We start from the raw sequence: 19763 nt of genomic DNA on the forward strand, positions 1-19763 counted from the left end.
TCTCGTTTGGACAAAAGACAAAGTTAACAACTGGCAAACTTGGTGATTCGTGTGGCAGCTTAAAAGCCAAATATGTCCCCTGTGAGTTTGCTTGTCCTCATATTTTTGCCCCCCTTAGCAAAACTGCTTATAAGTTAGCTAAAAGCCTCGCTGACCATATGAAATTGCCATTTGGGGGAAACAAATCATCTCCATCTATTCAAAACATGATATCAGCATCAAAATTACAGAGAATACATATTTTTTAAGACACAGAAACAGTTCTTAATTACAACATCTTATACTCTTGTTAATTTAATACAGGGATTCGCTATTTTTTTTTTTTTTTACAGTGCGTCTCACTGTTTATTTTAGTTTTTTTTAAAAAGGGTGTTGTGCAGCACATCACAGCCCGTAATATCTTAATCATAATATCTGAAAAAATATCTCAGCTGAAAACTGTTAGTTAGCTTTTATCTTTGCAACACCCAAGGTGAAAAAATCTCCATCCCATATTCACATTGCTTTAGTGATACACAAAATACATTAGCCATTGCAAAGTCCCCTACCGTGCATCTGCAGAAATGTTCAATATTTGATTATACAACAGCTGTAAACAGCTGGAACCATCTCAAAAGTGCAGCATCTGCTTTTATACCAAAAGATTTGGGCTTTTTTGTTTGTGCTTTTTGGGGGGGTTCAGAAAAAAACAAAAAGTAGCTTAGAGTCCCTCTCTCTGCTGCCATTATTGTGGCTTCACTGATGAAGATAAATGACTGAAACAAAACCCACATCACAGAAGAGCTCTCATTAGCCATGAAAGCGGCCAGTCTCTGCACTGATTACACTTTGTGCGTGCGTATAGAGATATATATATATATATTACAGCAAGTCTCTGTTCTCACCACATCAAGGATGAGTGTATTGATGTCAAAGTTTGGCCTCTTCTTAACACTGCGGATGACACAGCTCTGGACAGTGGTGCCGCCGCACTCCACCTGCAGACTTGGACACGTAACGCTTGCCAGCTGGAAACTCTTCAGGTTCCGAACGCCCCACGCCAGGATCTTAAAAAGGGAGGCAGGAGGAGAGGGAAGTATTTATGTTGCCCGGAGTGCCATTTACTCAATTGAAATGCCATTTAATAATGAAAAATGGAGGGGGGGGGGTGATTAAGGGCTCAAGCCAGAGCCTTTAAATTGCTCTCTAAGCTCGACAAACAGTCGAAAATAGAAAGACCTTTAAATAGTAATACAATGACGAATGAAAAAATTTGAATCTCTGAGCTTGCAGGAAACAACGAAACAAAGCACGCTGAAGTTGTTCTTGCAGATCTTAGCAAATACCTCGATGGCGGTTCTCTGCAGAACAGGTTTGATTCCCTGAGGAACCATGAAGACGTTGGGCTCCCTTTGAGGAGGTGGGTACGGAAGATCCGACTCCTCCGGCTGCCAACAGGACAAAAGCAGGGCAAAGACAGGTCAAAGACAGGTTACGAAAGTGAAAAACACAAGATGGTGAAGCCGTGCTGTTTATTGCCAGCTGTATTTTTGTTTTAAACCCACATAAAGAATTGTTAAATGACGCGGCTTAGTACTGTAGTAGCATCTCAAATATGTTTTGTTAGAGGGAACATATGTAACATTTTACTTTAAAAAATAAATAAATAAAAAGGACTTCCCTTTAGATGAATCCATGAGTTATTTTACAGCAAGCATACAAACCAACAAGATCTGTGGAAGGCTAAAGACGACACATCTGGAAAACTATTTGTCCAGTCTTATCAAGCTGTTTTATTAAAATAAAGAATGGCAAAATGTAGTGTAAGTACATTTCCATAGGTACAACTTGATTTTAATATAACCATTTTTTTTTTTTTTGGTGCTGTCGCTGATAGTGACAGATTGATAGATAATTACTATGCAACAAAGTTTTAGTGCAAAAACATTTAGCCGGTTGTCCTGAGATACTGGGACTTTCTTTCAGTCCTCTGCTAAAATATACTTTCAATATTTTACACATGTCCTCTTTGGGCTTCCGTACACATCTGTGGAACAGGAACTATGGAACAGGAAACCAAATTATGTTAGTGGATGGAAAAACAAAGAAACCGCATGAAAAGAACCAACTGAGGAAGAAGAGCACACTTGTGCCATATGACAGTCAGTCTGTGACGTGCATGCATGATGAGGTTATCCGTGTGAGCTGTAAGAGGACACGCAGATATTAAACAGGACGGCTTTGGACGGGCTAGACGTTTAATGCGTGTGCTTCTACATTGTACCCATTGCTGCAGGTTTTCTGAGAGGAATCCAGGAAACATCAACTGAGGGAGCAACATTGAAGAAAAGTAGAGAAAAAGATGAAAAGGAGTAAAGAAAAAGAAAGAAAACTCACCACAAAAGATAAATGATCAGACAGTTTTTTTGGCCTTAATCACTGCAACATGCAGATTGTTTAGATTTATTTCATGAGAATCAAACTTCTTGCATTATTTAAAAAAAACATTTTTATTTTTTTTTTAAAAGTCTAGCTTATTTTCATACACTCAAAACCTTGATGACAAATATCAAAGCCAATTTTTTTCTTAAACTACTCATCTGTATAATACGACTGAAACAGGGATTCTTTTTTTCTGTTTTGGTGACAGATTCATTAAAAAAAATAAAATAAAAACAATCTCTGCAGCAGTCGTAGTAGTTTTACCTCGTCAAGCACGTGTGTGGAGCTGACGATGTCTCCCTGTTGATGAGAAAAGTTTCGTTTTAAAGCATGAAAATGTCCACGGACGCAAATAAAGACAGACAACTACACGGCAGAGAGGTAAAAAAGATAGACTGACCTCTTGTCCTGGAATGTGGTGAACTGCTGGCTGTGGACACAAAATAGTGAGATGAATTACTGGCATAAAGCTATTGTTTAAAAAGAAAAATAGCTTCAGGTAGCTCTGTTGTTGAGGCTTGGAAAGACAGGTGTATATGAAGTATAGGACAGTCGTTGGGTAAAACTCTTTATTTTCAGTCCTGCCGTTTAGTCAAGACCTCTTTATGACATAATCAGTGTAGATGGAAGTTTTTAGCATCAGACTTCAACATGACAGGTAAACGTAGTGTGTAAACTGCGTTTTATACACAAACGCAACTTTTTCGCTAAACCTAACCAAGTAGTTTTTAGTGCCAAACACTAACCAGGAAATCATGTTGCCAAAACACAACCAACTACTTTAAAGCAGCGTTTACACCCGTGGTTTGGTTTTCCGCTTATGCTTAGGCATATAGATAATTGTTCAACTTGTATGTTACCAATAACATTTCCCACATCAAATATTCATATCCCCAAAACCTTCAAACACACTCTGCATTCCACAAAATTTAATATGGGCAGAAGAGGGGTACATCCAGAAAGCCAATGCAGGAAGAGGAGCAGGGGGCTAGAAAAGTGGTGATGACGCTGAAGGGAAAACCTCTGACCTTTTCTCTACGTATGAGCTCAAAGGCGGCCAACAGCTCGCCGGCGCTCTTGCCCCCTCTGCGAATTGGGAACCAGGCCAGGCGGGGCGAGGGAGTCAGGGAAGGCTGGCACACGCAGCGGCCCATGAACTCATCTGCTCCCTAGACATTGAAAAGACAACGTAGACAATCACAGCAAGTGTTTTATAGCGACATTAGAGGAGCGTTTAAGATCGAGTTGTTTTCGGTTTAAATTAGAAGTTTAAAGCTACTGTAAAATGAGGACTGGTCCTGCCACAGTCTAGCACAAAATATGTGCTAGGATATGCATGCATAACAATTCCCAGAATTTAAACACTCACATATGTGTCCTGATCATAGAGCTCCACCACAACATTGGGAGGATTGGTTATTGTTGCATCGGGGTCCCCAAAAATCTCCACCTCATAGAAGATGAGTGTCTGGTCCCAGGTGGGATTGAGGGTGTTGCGAATCGTCACCGTTTTCTGGGACTGATGGAGGAACGACACAATGGCGTAGGGGTCTGGAAAGAGAATATTGTCATTTTTCACAAGTTAATTCTCTGTTTGCCATTTTCAACCTGCTGTCTCATAGCTCTACAACTGAAGGAGTGAGAGAAACTAAGGTGTTGCTGGTTCAGTTTACTGAAGAATTACTTTTCAGGACAGCATCTCACAAGCATCGGCATGCAAGTGTAGCCAGACCAGCTTGCTCAACACAGAAGATTGGATTACAGCATACATGGAGGAGAGTGACTGCGCTTTTAAGTGAGAACATCAGTCTACCACAAAATCTAAATGCTTTAACTAAGTTTCAATAATGCATGCATTTCTGTTTTTGCCAGTAGTATTTTTATACCTCATTTAAAGAAAACAACTAGAAGAGGCCTTCACCCGCAATTTTTCCAAACAAGTCAAACTTATTCATGTTAACTGAAGCCTGTATGGTTTAAGATGTGGCTCTTTTTTGCAGTTTCTTTGAGCATTTTATAGTCTGACCCTTGGAATGAACTTACTGGGAAGATTGACAACCGTCTTGAATATTTTCCACTTATAAGTTATCTTTCTCATTGTAGAATGACGGAAATGGCCTCATAACAATGGTGTGATGAGAGTATGGAGGCTCTCCAGGACTGTTTTGACACCACTGACTGGCTGATGTTTAGGGAGGCAGCAGATGGGGACATTAATGAGTATGCAGACACTGTTACTGGTTACATTCACCACTGCATTGATGACATGGTTCCCAAGAACCATGTCATCAACTACAAGCCATCACAGAGTACAAAGGGAGGGGCTGCAGTGAAACCCAGTTCTCTGCACTACAACCAGACGAGCTGAACGCCTTTTATGCTCGTTTTGAGAAAGAAGGTGACCTCCCTGTAGCGGAACTACCTGATGACCGTGACAGCAGTATGTCTACTCTGTCTGTAGCGGAGGTGAGGCAGTGCCTCAAAAAGGTCAACCCTCGCAAGGCCCCGGGCCCCGATGGCATCTCAGGAAGGACCCTCAGGGGGTGCGCTGACCAGCTTGCAGGGGTCTTCAGTGACATTTTCAACCTCTTCCTCAGCCTATCCGTACTCCCCACCTGCTTCAAGAGGACCACCATCATCCCTGTGCCTAAGAACACTAAAGCCACCAGCATGAATGACTATCGCCCGATAGCATTGACCTCTGTAATCATGAAGTGCTTCGAGCGGCTGGTCAAATCATTCATCTGCTCCTCACTGCCTCCCACCCTGGACCCGATGCAATTTGCATACCGGTCCAACAGGTCTACAGATGACGCCATCGCCCTGACAGTGCACACCGCGCTCTCCCACCTGGAAAAGAGGGATTCGTATGTGAGGATGCTGTTCGTTGATTACAGCTCAGCGTTCAACACCATCATCCCCTCCAGACTCGTCTCCAAGCTTGCAGATCTGGGACTAAACACCTCCCTCTGCAAATGGATCTACAGCTTCCTGACGGGGAGGCCACAGGTGGTGAGACTCGGTGACCGCACCTCAGCCACAGTGGTCACAAACACTGGCACCCCCCAGGGTTGTGTGCTCAGCCCCCTCCTGTTCTCCCTGTTCACACATGACTGTGTGTCAACGCACAGTTCCAACCTCATCGTGAAGTTTGCTGATGACACAACCATCGTGGGCCTCATCACTAACAGTGACGAGTCAGCCTACAGAGAGGAGGTGGACACCCTGACAACATGGTGTCAGGAGAACCACCTCTCTCTCAACATCAGCAAAACGAAGGAGATGATCGTGGACTTTAGGAGGCGGCAGGGGGTGGAGCATGCACCTCTCCACATTAACGGATCTGAGGTAGAAAAGGTCAGCTGCTTCAAGTTCCTTGGGATTGATATCAGCCATGATCTCACCTGGTCTGCCCACACAGACAAGGTGGTCAAAGCTGCCCGGAAACACCTCTTCTTCCTGAGGAGACTCAAGAAGTTTGGCATGAACCCAGTCATCCTGACCAATTTCTATAGGTGCACTATAGAAAGCATCCTGACTGGCAGCATCTCAGTGTGGTTCGGTAGCTGCACAGCCATGGACCGTAAGGCCCTACGCAGTGTGGTCCGATCTGCTGAGTGCATCATTGGTAGGAAACTCCCAACCCTTCAGGACATCTACCACACACGATGTCTCCGTAGAGCTGGCAGAATCCTAAAAGACTGCCACCACCCATCCTTCAGATTGTTCACCATGCTGCCTTCTGGTAGGCGGTACAGAAGCATCCGGTCTCGCACCCGCAGAATGCAGAACAGTTTTTTTCCTAAGGCCATCAGGCTCCTAAATGGACTATAATGCACTCTCATCTCTTTCACACTCGACACTTATACTTACACTTACACTTGTACTTTACACACTTTATACTTACACATGCCTACCTCCACTGCTGATTGCACTGCAACCTTAAATATTGCACAACATTGTATTTCTTTTTTTATTTTCCTTATATTATAGTTAGTATAGGTCTCTGATTAGCATATGCTATTATGTGTATTATATGTACAGTACAGCTCTTATAATTAGCGTTAAAAATGTATATTGCATATTGTAATATCCACATTGCCTATCTATTCTACTGTCTTGTAAATATTTTAGTAGAGTACTTGACATGACATGTTACGGCATGTTATGTCCTGTCTTGTTATGGTAGCTGCTGTACGGTGTCCCGTCCCAAGAATTTCAGTGCCCAGTCCGACTCTGTTGTTCTGTGTATCTGACAATAAAAGACTTGACTTGAACCCTTCCTAGTTTGAAGGGCAGTAACGTTTGCCTTTCTAAGATCACTGCCAATTCCTCCTTTGCATCGTGTTAACAGACACACCTTGATGCTCCAGATAAATTTCCAAAACCTCTGCTTTTACAGAGGTGGTCACACTTCCTGGTGATCAGTTAATCAAGTGCATTTGATCAGCAGCACCTGGCTGATACTTACCCTCTTGATTTTTATGGAAGCAGTAAGGCTGTACCATGGTTTTCCACACACTGCTCCTGCATTTCGATTTTGTTCAGTAAATAATGACACGGTGTAATATGTCATATGTTGTTCATCTGAGGTTGCATTTACCTAATTTCAAGACCTGGTAGGACCAGATGATTTTTTAATGTTCTGATACATAAAAAACCTAATTAAAAGAGGGTGTACTTTGGTTTTCATATGACTATTCTCCTGTGAAAACTTTAAAGTAGCTGTGGATAGACTTTCTGTCCCGACTTGAAGAGAGGAGGATGAAGCTCTTCTTGAGCACAATGAATGCACTTTAATGAGCGTCCTAACAAGTATAGCTATAAATACTTATGTATTCAAGGGTCCAAACTATCCTGGCATCCCACACAGTGACATGAGCAGCTTGGGAATGCCGAGCTTGAGAGAGAGTGCTGGGAACACCACTATGAGAAGTTTGTTATTCCAGGTCATAGCCACTGTCCTCAGTGTTAACACACACGAATAACTTAAAGTGTGTGTGGCATATGTATAAAAGCACACATGTACATACAGTTACGCCGACCGAATAGTTTGTTGTTTCAGGCTGGGTAACGAGTCTCTGTGGAGCCGTTAGCGTCGGAGTAAACAGAAGTTAAAATGCATTTTCCCACCAGCCCTCAATTAACCCTGTAGCTGATACACACATGCACTGTACAGACACACCACCCATGGTGACCCGTTCAATTACCGTCCATTCCCAACAGCCCATTAGCTCATATAAACAGCAATACAAATAGCCCATGGGGGGGGGGGGGGGGGGGGGGGGTTTGCGAGTCTGCATGTGTTTATGTGAGTCTGCAGAAGGGAAGCAGGAAGCTGCAGTAGTCGGTCCTCCAGTGGGACCGACAGAGCTACAAAAGCCCAATAAAGACTTGGGGGGGGGTATTTATATATATATATATATATATATATAAATTCCATTTTACCTTTTTGCATACTTTCTTTGGTTGGACTCAGGTGTTTAACCGAATGTTACAAATCTCCGTTTTCAGGCTTAACAGGTGGTTCAGCCCAGTCTCATCAGAAATCATGCAATACATTTGTTTACTTGCAGAAGTGTCACAATACATCAGTTAACCCTGTGACTGATACAGGGTTGCTCATTTTGAGATTGTAATATATCCCAAGGTCGTTTTCTTTTGGGCAGCATTCACATGATGAAAACTTTAGGTTATTTACATAACCCCGGTTCTCTGAGTAATATGAGTGAGATGTCTCACTATGGGATGCACGCCCCCGCTGCAGACCTCAGAAGCATCAATCTCATTACGCCAATCCTGATTGGCTGGTGAAACGTGTCCGTCCGCACCAGGTAGTCCCACCTACCTTAAATACCTCCTGCGGACGGCACCACGTCATTCAAGATAAGCACCTCTTCTCACTCGCCCAAGCAAGAAGGGTTGTCTGGTGAGACATCTCACTCATATTACTCAGAGAACCGGGGTTATGTAAATAACCTAAAGTTCTCTTTCATAATATTTCGCTCGATGTCTCACTATGGGATATGGTTGCTCCCGTATTGCCAGACAAGCTTATCCAGCGTCCACCAACCCATAGGGATAAGTACACTGTTCCAATCAGGACAGCAAAACCGCTCTAGCCACGCACGGAGCGGAGACGTCCAGCATATAGAAACGGACAAAAGTGAGAGGCGAGGACCAACTCGCTGCAGCACAAACGTCCTGAACAGTGACTCCCCTGAATAAGGCCCAGGATGCGGCCAAGCCCCGAGTCGAGTGCGCTCGCAGGCCCACAGGTGGCTGCAAACCCTGACTCGTATAAGCCAAAGCAATCGCCTCCACCACCCAGTGGGATAGACGCTGCTTTGTGACAGGTTTCCCCTTATGAGGGTTAGCCCAGGAGACGAACAGCTGATCGCTCCTCCTGAAACCCCTCGTCCTGTCCATATAAGTGCTCACTGCACGGACCGGACATAACGCATGCGACATCTGCTCACCTGGTGAGGCAGCAAAAGCCACAAGGTCAATAGGAGAACATGAGCCCACCACCTTAGGCACAAAGGCCGGGTTGGGCTTCAAAATCATCCTCACATCCCCCGGAAAGAGCTGAGCGCATGAGGGATGCACTGAGAGCGCATGGATGTCACTGACCCGTTTAGCCGAAGCCAAAGCCAGCAACAACACTGTCTTGAGAGACACGTGTTTCAAGTCTGCCCCCTCCAGTGGTTCAAAGGGAGGGCCCTTAAGCCCTTCCAGGACCACGGCCAGATCCCATGGTGGTACCAGCGGTCTGGACACGGGGAGAAGCCTGCGCGCTCCCTTCATAAAGCGGCAAACCAGCGGGTGCTGGCTCGCTGTTAGCTTCCTGAAACCCACGTGACAGGCGGCGATAGCCGCCAAGTACACTTTAACCGTGGAGAAAGCTTTTCCTTTGTCAATCAGGTCCTGCAAGAATGACAATATCACTCCTACTGGACACTGAAAAGGAATGTGGCCATTTCTGTGACACCACCCCTCAAACACTCTCCACTTACAGTCATACAGAGACCTAGTGGAGGAGGCTCGAGCGTTTTGTATAGTGGAAATCACCCGCTGTGAAAGACCCACAGCTGACAGATTTAGCCACTCAGGGGCCACACAGTGCCAGGCGCTCTGGGTGCGGGTGGAAGACCGCTCCCCCCCCCTGTGATAGCAGGTCCCTGCGAAGCGGGAGCTGCCAGGGCTGAGCGCACATCAGCTGATATATCTCCGTTAACCAATGCATCGCAGGCCAATGCGGAGCTATCAAAATCAGTGCGTGGCCGTGCTCCCTCACTCTGGACAGAGTGGGGGGTATCAAGGCCAGGGGGGGGAATGCGTAAAGACGCTCGCGCGGCCAGGCGTGCGCTAGTGCGTCTACGCCGAGGGGAGCATCCATGCTGCGGAGAGAGTAAAACAGCGCGCACTGCGTGTTGTCTCTCGATGCGAACAGATCCACCACGGCCCGGCCGAAACGTGCCCATATCTGTTCCACAATCTCCGGGTGCAGAGTCCACTCCCCGTATACCGGCGCGCCCCTGGACAACAGGTCCGCACCCGTGTTCAGGACTCCCGGGACGTGCGTCGCTCTCAGGGAGAGGAGACGACCACAGCTCCACAGGATCAGTCTGCGTGCCAGCATATGCAACTGACGGGAGCGTAATCCCCCCTGACGGTTGATATACGCCACCGTAGTCGTATTGTCCGTCCTCACCAGGACATGGTGACCCATGAGAGACGGAAGGAAATGTTTCAGGGAGAGGAACACCGCTGAAAGTTCCAGAAAATTTATGTGAGAGCGCTGGAGATCCACACTCCAGCGGCCCCTCACAGACCGGCCCTCGTGAATTCCGCCCCAACCTGTCAGGCTGGCGTCCGTAGTGACCACTTTCCTGGACAGGACGGAACCCATGGGCACCCCGTGGGTCAGAAAGGACGGGACCCGCCAGTGGCGCAGTGCCCTGGCACACCCCGGTGTGACCAGCACTCTCCGTGCGCCATGACGCACGGGATCCAGCCCGCATGAGGCCACCCAGAGCTGGAATTCCCTCATGTGGAGCCGGCCAAGATGGACTACGAGTATGGCAGACGCCATCAGCCCGAGTAACCGCAGACATAATCTGAACTGAACAGATTTGCCTGGACGGAAGAGCGCAAGACATGCCCTGAAAGCTTTCACTCGGTCCCCCGAGAGACGCGCTGTGAAAGTCACCGAGTCCAGGGATAATCCCAGAAAGATTATGCCCTGTGCCGGGGACAGCAAGCTCTTTTCCGCGTTTATCACGAAACCCAGATCGGATAGGTGTCGTATGAGAATACGCGTGTGCGCCCTGGCCTCCTGCTCCGATTGTGCCAACAGCAGCCAATCGTCCAGATATGTGGCCAAGCGGATGCCCTGCCGTCTCAGCGGGGCTATTGCCGCTTCCGTGCACCGCACAAACACCCTCGGGCTTAAGGACAGACCGAAAGGGAGCACGCGGTACTCGTAACAGATCCCCCGGAAAGCAAATCTCAGATACTTTCTGTGGGGAGGATATATCGGGATGTGGAAATACGCGTCTTTCAGATCTACAGAAGTGAACCAGTCGTTCTGTCTCACAAGACGCAGCAGGGATGCGTGTGTTAGCATCCTGAACTTGTATTTCCTGAGATATTTGTTCAGAGCACGTAGATCCAGGATAGGGCGAATTCCGCTCCCCCCCCGTTTGGGGACCAGAAAATACCTGGAGTAAAAACCGCTCTGACACTGTGCGGGAGGTACGACACAGATTGCTCCTTTGTTTAACAGTGAGAGGATTTCCTCCTGTAAAACACGAGCTGACTCTCCCTGAGCCTGGGAGTATATTATACCGGCGAATCGCGGGGGAACAGCGGCGAACTGCAGCCTGTAGCCCCTCGAGATCGTCTTTACCACCCAGGGTGAGGCTGCGAGAGCGGCCCATCGCTCCCATCTGGGGGAGAGAGTGGACACACACCGCAGCCCCTCCGCCGTGAGAAGCCCCAGCCGCGGTGCGACGGCGCCCTCTCCTGGCGGAACAGTGACATGACCCCCGGGTGACGCTGCGCGTTTCTGCCCGGGAGGACAGAGCAGCGGCCGGGCCCACACACCCCTCGCCCCGGGGAAAGCCGTGGCTTTTCGCCGAGGGGGGACAGCGGGCGTCACCACCACGCTGCTTATTTTGATATTTTGTTTGGCTTTTGTTAGCTGAGCCCTCGGCCTTTGGCCTGGATGCTGCAGCGGGACACATTTTATTTTCTTTACAGAAATGTGTGTGCTTGTGCGTGCTTGTGGACATGAGAGAGGGGCAACAGCTGAACCCTCCGCCGTCAAATGTCCGTCTCCCCCGGTCTGCTCTGGCACGGTCCGTGGCAGCCGGGAGACGGGGGCGTGGTGGGCCTCCGGGAGCACGCTCAAAAGCCGAACAGGTGGAGCTGGTGAACGGGGAACATCCAGCTGCATCACCGGTGAAGAGAGGGGCGATCAGGCCGCTCTCTTCTTTTTCCTGGCCTGGTTGAAGACAGCTTGCACGGGCTGTGCCGGCGGAGCTGCAGCCGGGACCGAGGGCTTCCTGGGCCAGCCGGCCCGAGCGGGCGGGGGGCCCGGGGCGAGCTGGGGTTTCGTCTGTTTGGGCGTTTTAAACTGCGAAACCTGGGAAGCGGCCTGTGCGAAGCTTTTACGCTGCACAGTCGGAGAGGGAGCCGGGGACTTTCGAGGGAGGCAGAGCCGAAGAGCTTCATCCTCCTTCTTTTTGGCTTCACACCGCCGTTGCATCGAGTCCAACGCGGAGCCGAAAATCCCCCCCGGGACAATGGGCATGTCCAGGACGTCCTCCTTCTCTCTGTCCGACAGGTTGGCGAGGTTGAGCCACCTCGCTCGTTCCTGCAGAACCATCGTCCCCAGCGCTTTTCCCGTGGCCCGGACCGCGCAGCGTTGGACACGGAGACACAGGTCGGTGATGACCGGTATCTCCTCCCACGTAGCTGGGTCCTGAGTTTGCCCAAAATCCTCACACAACTCAGCCTGGTAAGCCGTGAGCAGGGAGAGGACATTGAGCGCTCTGGCCGAAAGCGCCACCGCCTTGTAAGCCTTTTCAGTCAGGGCTGACTGAAAACGGTCGGACTTGGACGGCAGACTGGGGCTCCGGGAGGACACTGCTGACAGCCGGGGGTGAAGGTGGGCTGCAACGAGTGGCTCCATCGGAGGCATGCGGAGCAGACCCAGGCTCTCCATCGCCTCACAGTCGAGGGACGAGGCCCCGGGAATCGGGCTCCTGCTGCTGTATGGGCGGTCTCTCCATGAGCGCGCCACCTCATCCAGCAGCTCTGGGAAGACGGGGAGAAGTTGCTTCGTCGCGCTCTTGGCCAAGGGCAATTTCTTCCCCTCGTAGCGGGATCTGGAGGTCTCAGCTACGACAGCAGGCCAGGGGATGCAAAGCCGGGCAGCAGCGCGTTTGCACACGTCGAGCATGTCCGAGCTGGCGAGGGGAGAAGCTGGTGTGCTGCTCTCATCTCCATCCCGAGAGGCGACGGAGGCCGTGGGCTGTGCAGCCCGGGCCGGAGTGATGAAGATGTCTTCCTCGTCGTCATCCTCTGATATGAGGAGGTCCGAGGCGGCATCTTCATCGTCCCCATAGTCCAACAATAGGACGTCTTCCTCCTGCGGGGGATCCGCGGCTAGGTCGAGCTGGGAGCCCCAGCTGGCGCTAGCCTCCGGTACCGCCACCGCAACAACCCCTCTCTCCTCTCCACCCTCGACGGCGGCGCCGTCGGAAGGGAGATAGGGGTCATGTCCAGACAAGCTAGCTTGGCGGGCTAGCCGTCTGCGGAGACTCTTGATGGTGAACACCGCACAGTGTTGACACGAGCCGGGGACGTCGATAGCCAGCCGGGCGTGTTGCAGCCCCAGGCAGCTCGAGCAGACCTGGTGTGGATCTTTACTCGATATCTTGTTCCCACAGCGACAGGGACGGGCCCCGGAGTCTCCGTGCCCTCTGGTGTGAGGGGTTTTGTCCTCCATTCCTCGCGAGCTGGTGTGCAGGCAGGGAGTTGAGGCAGTTAACTGGTGTGCTAACTGTGAAGCCGAGAGGATAGCTGGTGTGCTAACGCTCGGGACTCGAACAGCCGTGGTGAGGCGCCGAGGACAGTGCTGGCCAAGCCGTGGAGAGGCGAGGAAAGCACTGAGTTCGATCTGGTGTGACCGACGAAGCAAAAAGTATCCAAGGCTAGCTAGCGCCCGGCGACAGAAGCTGAGTAAGATCCGTCTGCGGACAGTTAAGCTAGCTAGCCAGAGGACGCGAGATATGCTCCGAGTGAGAAGAGGTGTTTGAATGACGTGGTGCCGTCCGCAGGAGGTATTTAAGGTAGGTGGGACTACCTGGTGCGGACGGACACGTTTCACCAGCCAATCAGGATTGGCGTAATGAGATTGATGCTTCTGAGGTCTGCAGCGGGGGCGTGCATCCCATAGTGAGACATCGAGCGAAATATTATGAAAGAGAACGGCAACGCATGACATGTGATAGTCGTCATGTTGTCACGTAGATGTTTGCAAGTGTCCAACTTTGCACTGTGTAACACAGACCTAACCATGTACCTTTATCAAAACAAGTAAAGAATCACAACTGGGAGGCAAGAAGAAAAAAATGTTTTAAAAAAAAGTACACCAACTGCACGAATAAAATTACTTTGGTTTGGGTTAGCCTAGGGGTTACCTTGAGTTTGATCTATACTGTCCTATTAGTGACTGAGTAATTGCGTTTCCTAACTGACTTTTGTTGAACACAAAGGGGTGAAAAGTTGAAAAACGTCTTCAGACAGTAAACAGGAGACTGATAAAAGAGAGAGAACTTGTGAGCCCTGTGTAAGTGAGCTTCAGACCTCAAGTTGTAGATGAATGAACTGATTGCTGCTTTAAACAAGGAGAAAGGGGTAAAGAAAGAAAGAAAGAAAGAAAGAAAGAAAGAAAGAAAGAAAGAAAGAGAGACAAAAATAGGAAAGGATGAAAGGCAGACAGAAAAAGAGATAAGGCAGGTATAAAAGAGAAAACGACACGGGTGAAGAAGGAAAAAAAAAAGATCCCAAAAAAGAGGGATAACAAGTAAAAAAAGAAAACCTGAAAAACCTCAGTGTTTGGTAGCTGACGCAGTCTTTAATCATGACCACCAAAACGCCATGTAATACCAGATTAACACACAACCGAAGCCCATCCATCAGCTCTACTCATCCATTACAGTGTGTTTTTGCGTGTCTGGGTGAGCTAACAGCTAACGAGGCTGAGTGAAGATAGTGATTTATCACTAGTCTGTAGCCTGAATCCTCTCTGGCGTTCCCTCTCAGTAACCCTGTCTTTAGGCAGACTCTCATCTATCATTTCGCTCTCTGCCGTCCAGCCATCGTTCTGTTTTTAAGAGCTGTTTTTACATCTGAGTCTGTGGCGAGCCTCTGATTAACACACACAGTAGCTGTAGTTTCCATGACCCAGCTAAATCAAAGGGTGAACCTTCCTCTTATTTCTTTTTTTAATTCTAGTTACAGTCAGAGCCGTTTTATAATTAAATCAGCATCTTTAATGTTGTTAACTCCCCACATCCAGCTCCCTTTTTCCCTCTTGCCATGGCTATGTAAAAACACAAATCTCGCTTAGATTTAATGTGCTTGATACTAAAGTTTGATGATTCTTACTTTCTGCCTGCCTCACCGAGTCTTACTGTTCTGTACACAAGTGGCCAAAGCTGAGACGTGACATGTTATTGGCTACTTGATAATGCAGTTTGATCTTATTTAGCTGCTAAGTGCTTTACTGTTCTCACCAGATAGCTTCTGACTTTGTCTGCTTGCTATTTGGACGTCATCAGGCACAGATGGTTTATTTAACCTTTGAAGCTCCAGGCTATTTTTTTTTTAATTACCGCCTGACAAAATACTGAAATCCAATCAGTTCTAACTCTGACTTTTGAGCCAAACTGAACCACACTGGGCTCTATGCATATTAAGCAATGCTTAGATGCAATAAGTCTTCTTGTCGCCTTCACCAGGCCAGAGAGAGCTTTGAAAAACATAAATTCCACCCATGAAAATGTAAAACTCAAGAGTGAATAACAGCGTCACAATTATGAGTCAGAAACCTTGATGCCATTGCTCCACTGGCACTTCAGTTTGATTCATTCCCCTTTGCTGCATATATTTTAGTCACAAGTTACTTTCGGAACACGGGAGCTACAACAAAAAGTTGGGAAGCTGTAAAATATCAATCTAAAGAGAATGCTATGACGTACGAATCTTAAAAAAAATATTCTAATTCACAATTGAACATAGAAAACATCAAATATTTTATCATTTCATGAAAAATATCAACTGGAATGGGCTCCAGCCCCAGTGTGACCCTGAGTTGGATTAAGTGGCTATAGCAAATGGATGGATGAAAAATTTTAACTCATCTTGAATTTGTTAGCAGCAACACGTTTCAAGAAAGTTTAAATAGGAGCAACAAAAGACTTTAAAATTAAGCGGAACTAAAAAGAAACAATTGGAGGAACATATTGCAGCTAAATGTGTTAATTGGCAGCAGGCCAGAAACATCATTAGGCATAAAAAGAGCACATTAAATAACGTTTCTCTAAGTAAAAATGCAAAGACTATGATTATTCCCTCACTACACTGACAGCACACATTATCAAAAGATTCAGAGAATCTGGAGACATTTCTGTTTTGCAATGGACGTGGCTGAAAATGGTTTATAGGATGCCTGTAATAATCTTCAGGCCATCAGGCAGCACTGCATAAAAAACAGACGTGATTCCGTCATGGAAATCACTGCATGGGCTCAGGAACACTTCCAGAAATCATGTTCTGTGAACACAGTTGACTGTGCAGCTTCAAACTCTGTCATGCAAAGAAGAAACAATTTGTGAACACTACCGTCTTCTCTGGGTCAAAGCTAATTTATAATGGACTGATTACTGTTCTGTTCTGTTCTGTGATCAGAGACATCAAAATTTTAAATTCTTTTTTGGAAATCGTTGATACGACATCTGGACTAAAGATTGTAAATCATCTGGCTTGTTATCAGAGCTCAGTTCAAAAGTCTGCATCTCTGACTGCAATATATATAACTGCAAACTGCATCTTTTACAGAGGAGCAGCTTCATAGTAGAAGAATCGGGTGCTGGACTGGCCTGTCTGCGGTCGAGCTCTTTCACTAAATGAAAATCCTTAAGTCCATCCTTAAGGTAAAACATTTTGTTTTTCTTAGATAATAATCAGTTAAAATACTTCAAAATGAATGAATCCAGTTTAAGACTCTGGTGCTGGCCTACAGGGCAGTGGAAGGAACAGCTCCTTCATACCTCCAGGCTACACCCCCGCCCGACCACTTCGCTCTGCGGCCACCAGGCGCCTGGCTGCCCCGTCACTCAGGGGTGCCTGCGCACGATCGACACGGTCACGGCTTTTCTCTGTTCTGGCACCCCGATGGTGGAACGATCTCCCGACTGATATCAGGACAGCTGAGTCGCTGCCCATCTTTCGCCGCAGGCTGAAAACCCACCTCTTCAGGAAAAACTACCCTCCTCCGTCCAAGTTCCTTACGCACTTATTGTTTCCTCCACCACTGGCACCCTCTAGATTTTCATTACCCCCTACCCGAACCAGGGTTTGCATCCCATTCCTGCTTTTCTTACCTCTTTTATTTCTTCCCCTACCCGAACCAGGGTTTGCATCCCCACCCGCTGTGACTGGTGTGCAGTTGGTGAGAGGCTGAGGTACCTGACTTATCGCACTTACTCTAGCACTAGTTTTGCTCTTAGCTGTTTGGTATTGGAAGGAAATGCACTTATGATTTCTTGTGACCTGAAGTTCTTTTGCCTACCGATGTTGAACGCACTTATTGTAAGTCGCTTTGGTTAAAAGCGTCTGCAAAATGACCGTAATGTAATGTAATGTAATGTAATGTAATGTAATGATGAAAACCAATATCTATTTACTGATTGATATTTTGATCATGTTGCTCTGACACTTAGCTAAACTGAAATTTCATCTGATATCATTACCAACTGACATTTAATGTTTACAACAAACAAGGCTGGGAAAGGATGAAAACAGCAGGAGTGAGCCTGAAGTAGTCCGTGTAGTCTGTGCAGAGAAATTTATTGTCACATTTACTGCAGTCCAAACTTTGTGGGACTCTGGGGCCTTTCAGACTCTAATTCAGAGGATGAACAATAAGGGAAACAGTATGAAACATAAATAATAGAACAGTTCATGTGGTTTTGCAAGACGTCTGTCAATGCCCAAAGAAACACAACACCAAAACCTATGTATAATAAATAATAAAATCAAGCTCTTTAGCCACTAGATGGTGCAAAGTTACCAAAAGTGATGGACACACAACAGCTACGTGCGATCAATGGACTTCATTGCACTGTACCTGAGAAGCTGTCTTTGTCCATGGCCAGCAGGTCTCTGGCTTGATACAGGTAGCATCGCAGATGGTAGCGGGTGCCACCTACACACACATAAGAAACATTATAAGTACAATGGCGGGGAGAAGAAAAAGGTAGACGAGGTGGGGAAAAAAAGCAAACAGCAGGAAGTGTGAGTGCCGTCTTACGGTCAAAGAAGCAGGAAATGGTTGGTCTGTTCACTCCAAATGTAGTTGTCACTGATTTGTCATCGTGTTTGTCCTCTATGCTGCTCTGTTGGAGGTTGAAGAGGGTAGAAAAGAGGAGAATGGTGATAAAATGTACCCAAAACTCAAGATTTGAGGTTGAAATACTCAAGAATGCAATTTCCTTCTGTATAGCCTTTACAATAAAAGGCTGCATGAGGGTCAAACTTCAGTCCCCATCTAAACTTCAGTTACCATTCGCCAACAAAACTGCTTTACAGTGAGCTACGGCTTGAGCTGTAACTCTAATGTAGTCACTAGACATTACATCTTATCACCATACGTCACCATAAGTGTGATAGATGCTGAAAACTTATCACTAAACATGTTTGTCCCCTCACCAGAGAGCATTCCAGAGCAAAGATGGCTGCTGGTCCTGTCTTCTCCAGCGGCTCCATGCGGCATCTCCACCTGCGCCTCCTGAAGCTGTCCGTCTTCCGGGGCTTCAGGTGGAACCTCCAGCCAAACAGCGAAGCGTACTCCCAACCTTCTCTTTCCGCCTCATCCGGACGTTGCTGTGAAAATACACACGTTTTGACAGCATCTCAGTCATATCTCGTGGTGGATTACTTTGCCATCTGTTCAGTCAGATAAAATTGAATTTATTCAGGTCCTTTTCCCCCAAGTCTGTAGAAGTCAGAAGTCATTTTCTCCTTTTCTCATTTGCAAAACCTGAGCACCATCTAGTGGTTTGAAGAGGAAAGTTCAGCTGGTCACATGGAAGTCCTAAGAGGATCAGGGACTTATTTGTAGTTATTTGCAAAAAAAAGGCAATAAAAATTTTAACCAGAACTATAAACTGGATCATCTGACATGAAACTTTTTAACTTGCCTTTTACAAGTGAGAAAATAAACTGATGATCACAGCAGAAATACCGCTGCTTCTTTTATGTGTTATTTTTTTTAGACATTTCAACCTCAACTTCCCCTAGCCTTCATGATTTTCTTGGAAAAAGATTGAACTATGTAGGGCTTTAGTATATTTCTCTTCTTTTTTTTTAATCCGTCTCTCTGGGTGTTCGGTCTGGTCTTTCTCTCCCGCTACCTTCCTGAGAGCCTCCATCTTCTGCTGGTCTCGTCTCCTCATCCGTATCCATCGTCTTCGGCGGTTGGTGTGGTACATCTTCTCTGCCGGCACCCACGACTTGGGACGGCGATCGGGAGGAATGGTGATGCCGTACTCCCAGCCTGGACACACAAACACACAGAGTACAGGACTTGTTTGGACTGAGTTTATCTGAACTCTGAACTATGTTTTGGTTTTTAGTGCGTTTGTGTGCACACCTTGATCATCCACAGCCCTGTTGAGATCTTCGCTCCACTCCACCTCCTCCCAAACCCAACCAGGAGGACACTCCACCTCGTCCTTTGGCACCGCTTTCTCCCCATTCTGACACGCACACAAATCTCAGATTTACTGAAATGACTGACGCCACCAGCAGGTGCAGATATACCTTCACACACGTACCACATCAGTGTATCCTTCTGTCATGCCGATCCACTGTCCGCCTGGTAACCTCATCTGGTTTTCAAACACCTCCTCTGTGAAGGTCATGTGACCAGCGTCCACATCAAACAGCAGGCTGAGGCATTGGCAACACAAACCGATAAAGATACACTCACAGAACTGACCGACATTCATAAATTACTTGATTTGCCTTTGAGAGTACTTATTAGT

At 47.2% G+C, this 19763-nt stretch overlaps 1 protein-coding gene across 10 annotated transcripts in view; it reads right to left on the reverse strand.

The window, feature by feature from the left end:
* Positions 1-19763, reverse strand: part of dysf (dysferlin, limb girdle muscular dystrophy 2B (autosomal recessive)) — a 94113-nt gene that overhangs the window by 44198 nt on the left and 30152 nt on the right. For 5 of the 10 annotated variants that reach the window (XM_075451188.1, XM_075451187.1, XM_075451183.1 and 2 more), the window contains 13 exons: positions 19554-19668; positions 19370-19475; positions 19131-19273; positions 18427-18600; positions 18029-18113; positions 17846-17923; positions 3791-3972; positions 3450-3590; positions 2822-2851; positions 2686-2721; positions 2264-2305; positions 1326-1427; positions 885-1046 (listed from right to left, as the gene is read on the reverse strand). In XM_075451188.1, the coding sequence (XP_075307303.1) occupies positions 885-1046; positions 1326-1427; positions 2264-2305; positions 2686-2721; positions 2822-2851; positions 3450-3590; positions 3791-3972; positions 17846-17923; positions 18029-18113; positions 18427-18600; positions 19131-19273; positions 19370-19475; positions 19554-19668 (1396 nt within the window). Of the gene's footprint in view, positions 1-884; positions 1047-1325; positions 1428-2263; positions 2315-2685; positions 2722-2821; positions 2852-3449; positions 3591-3790; positions 3973-17845; positions 17924-18028; positions 18114-18426; positions 18601-19130; positions 19274-19369; positions 19476-19553; positions 19669-19763 lie in introns of all 10 variants that reach the window. The other 5 variants (XM_075451185.1, XM_075451186.1, XM_075451182.1 and 2 more) reach the window with 1 other exon arrangement.

Source organism: Odontesthes bonariensis, chromosome 19, assembly GCF_027942865.1.
Source record: "Odontesthes bonariensis isolate fOdoBon6 chromosome 19, fOdoBon6.hap1, whole genome shotgun sequence".
In the NCBI taxonomy this organism is placed as follows: Eukaryota; Metazoa; Chordata; class Actinopteri; order Atheriniformes; family Atherinopsidae; genus Odontesthes; species Odontesthes bonariensis.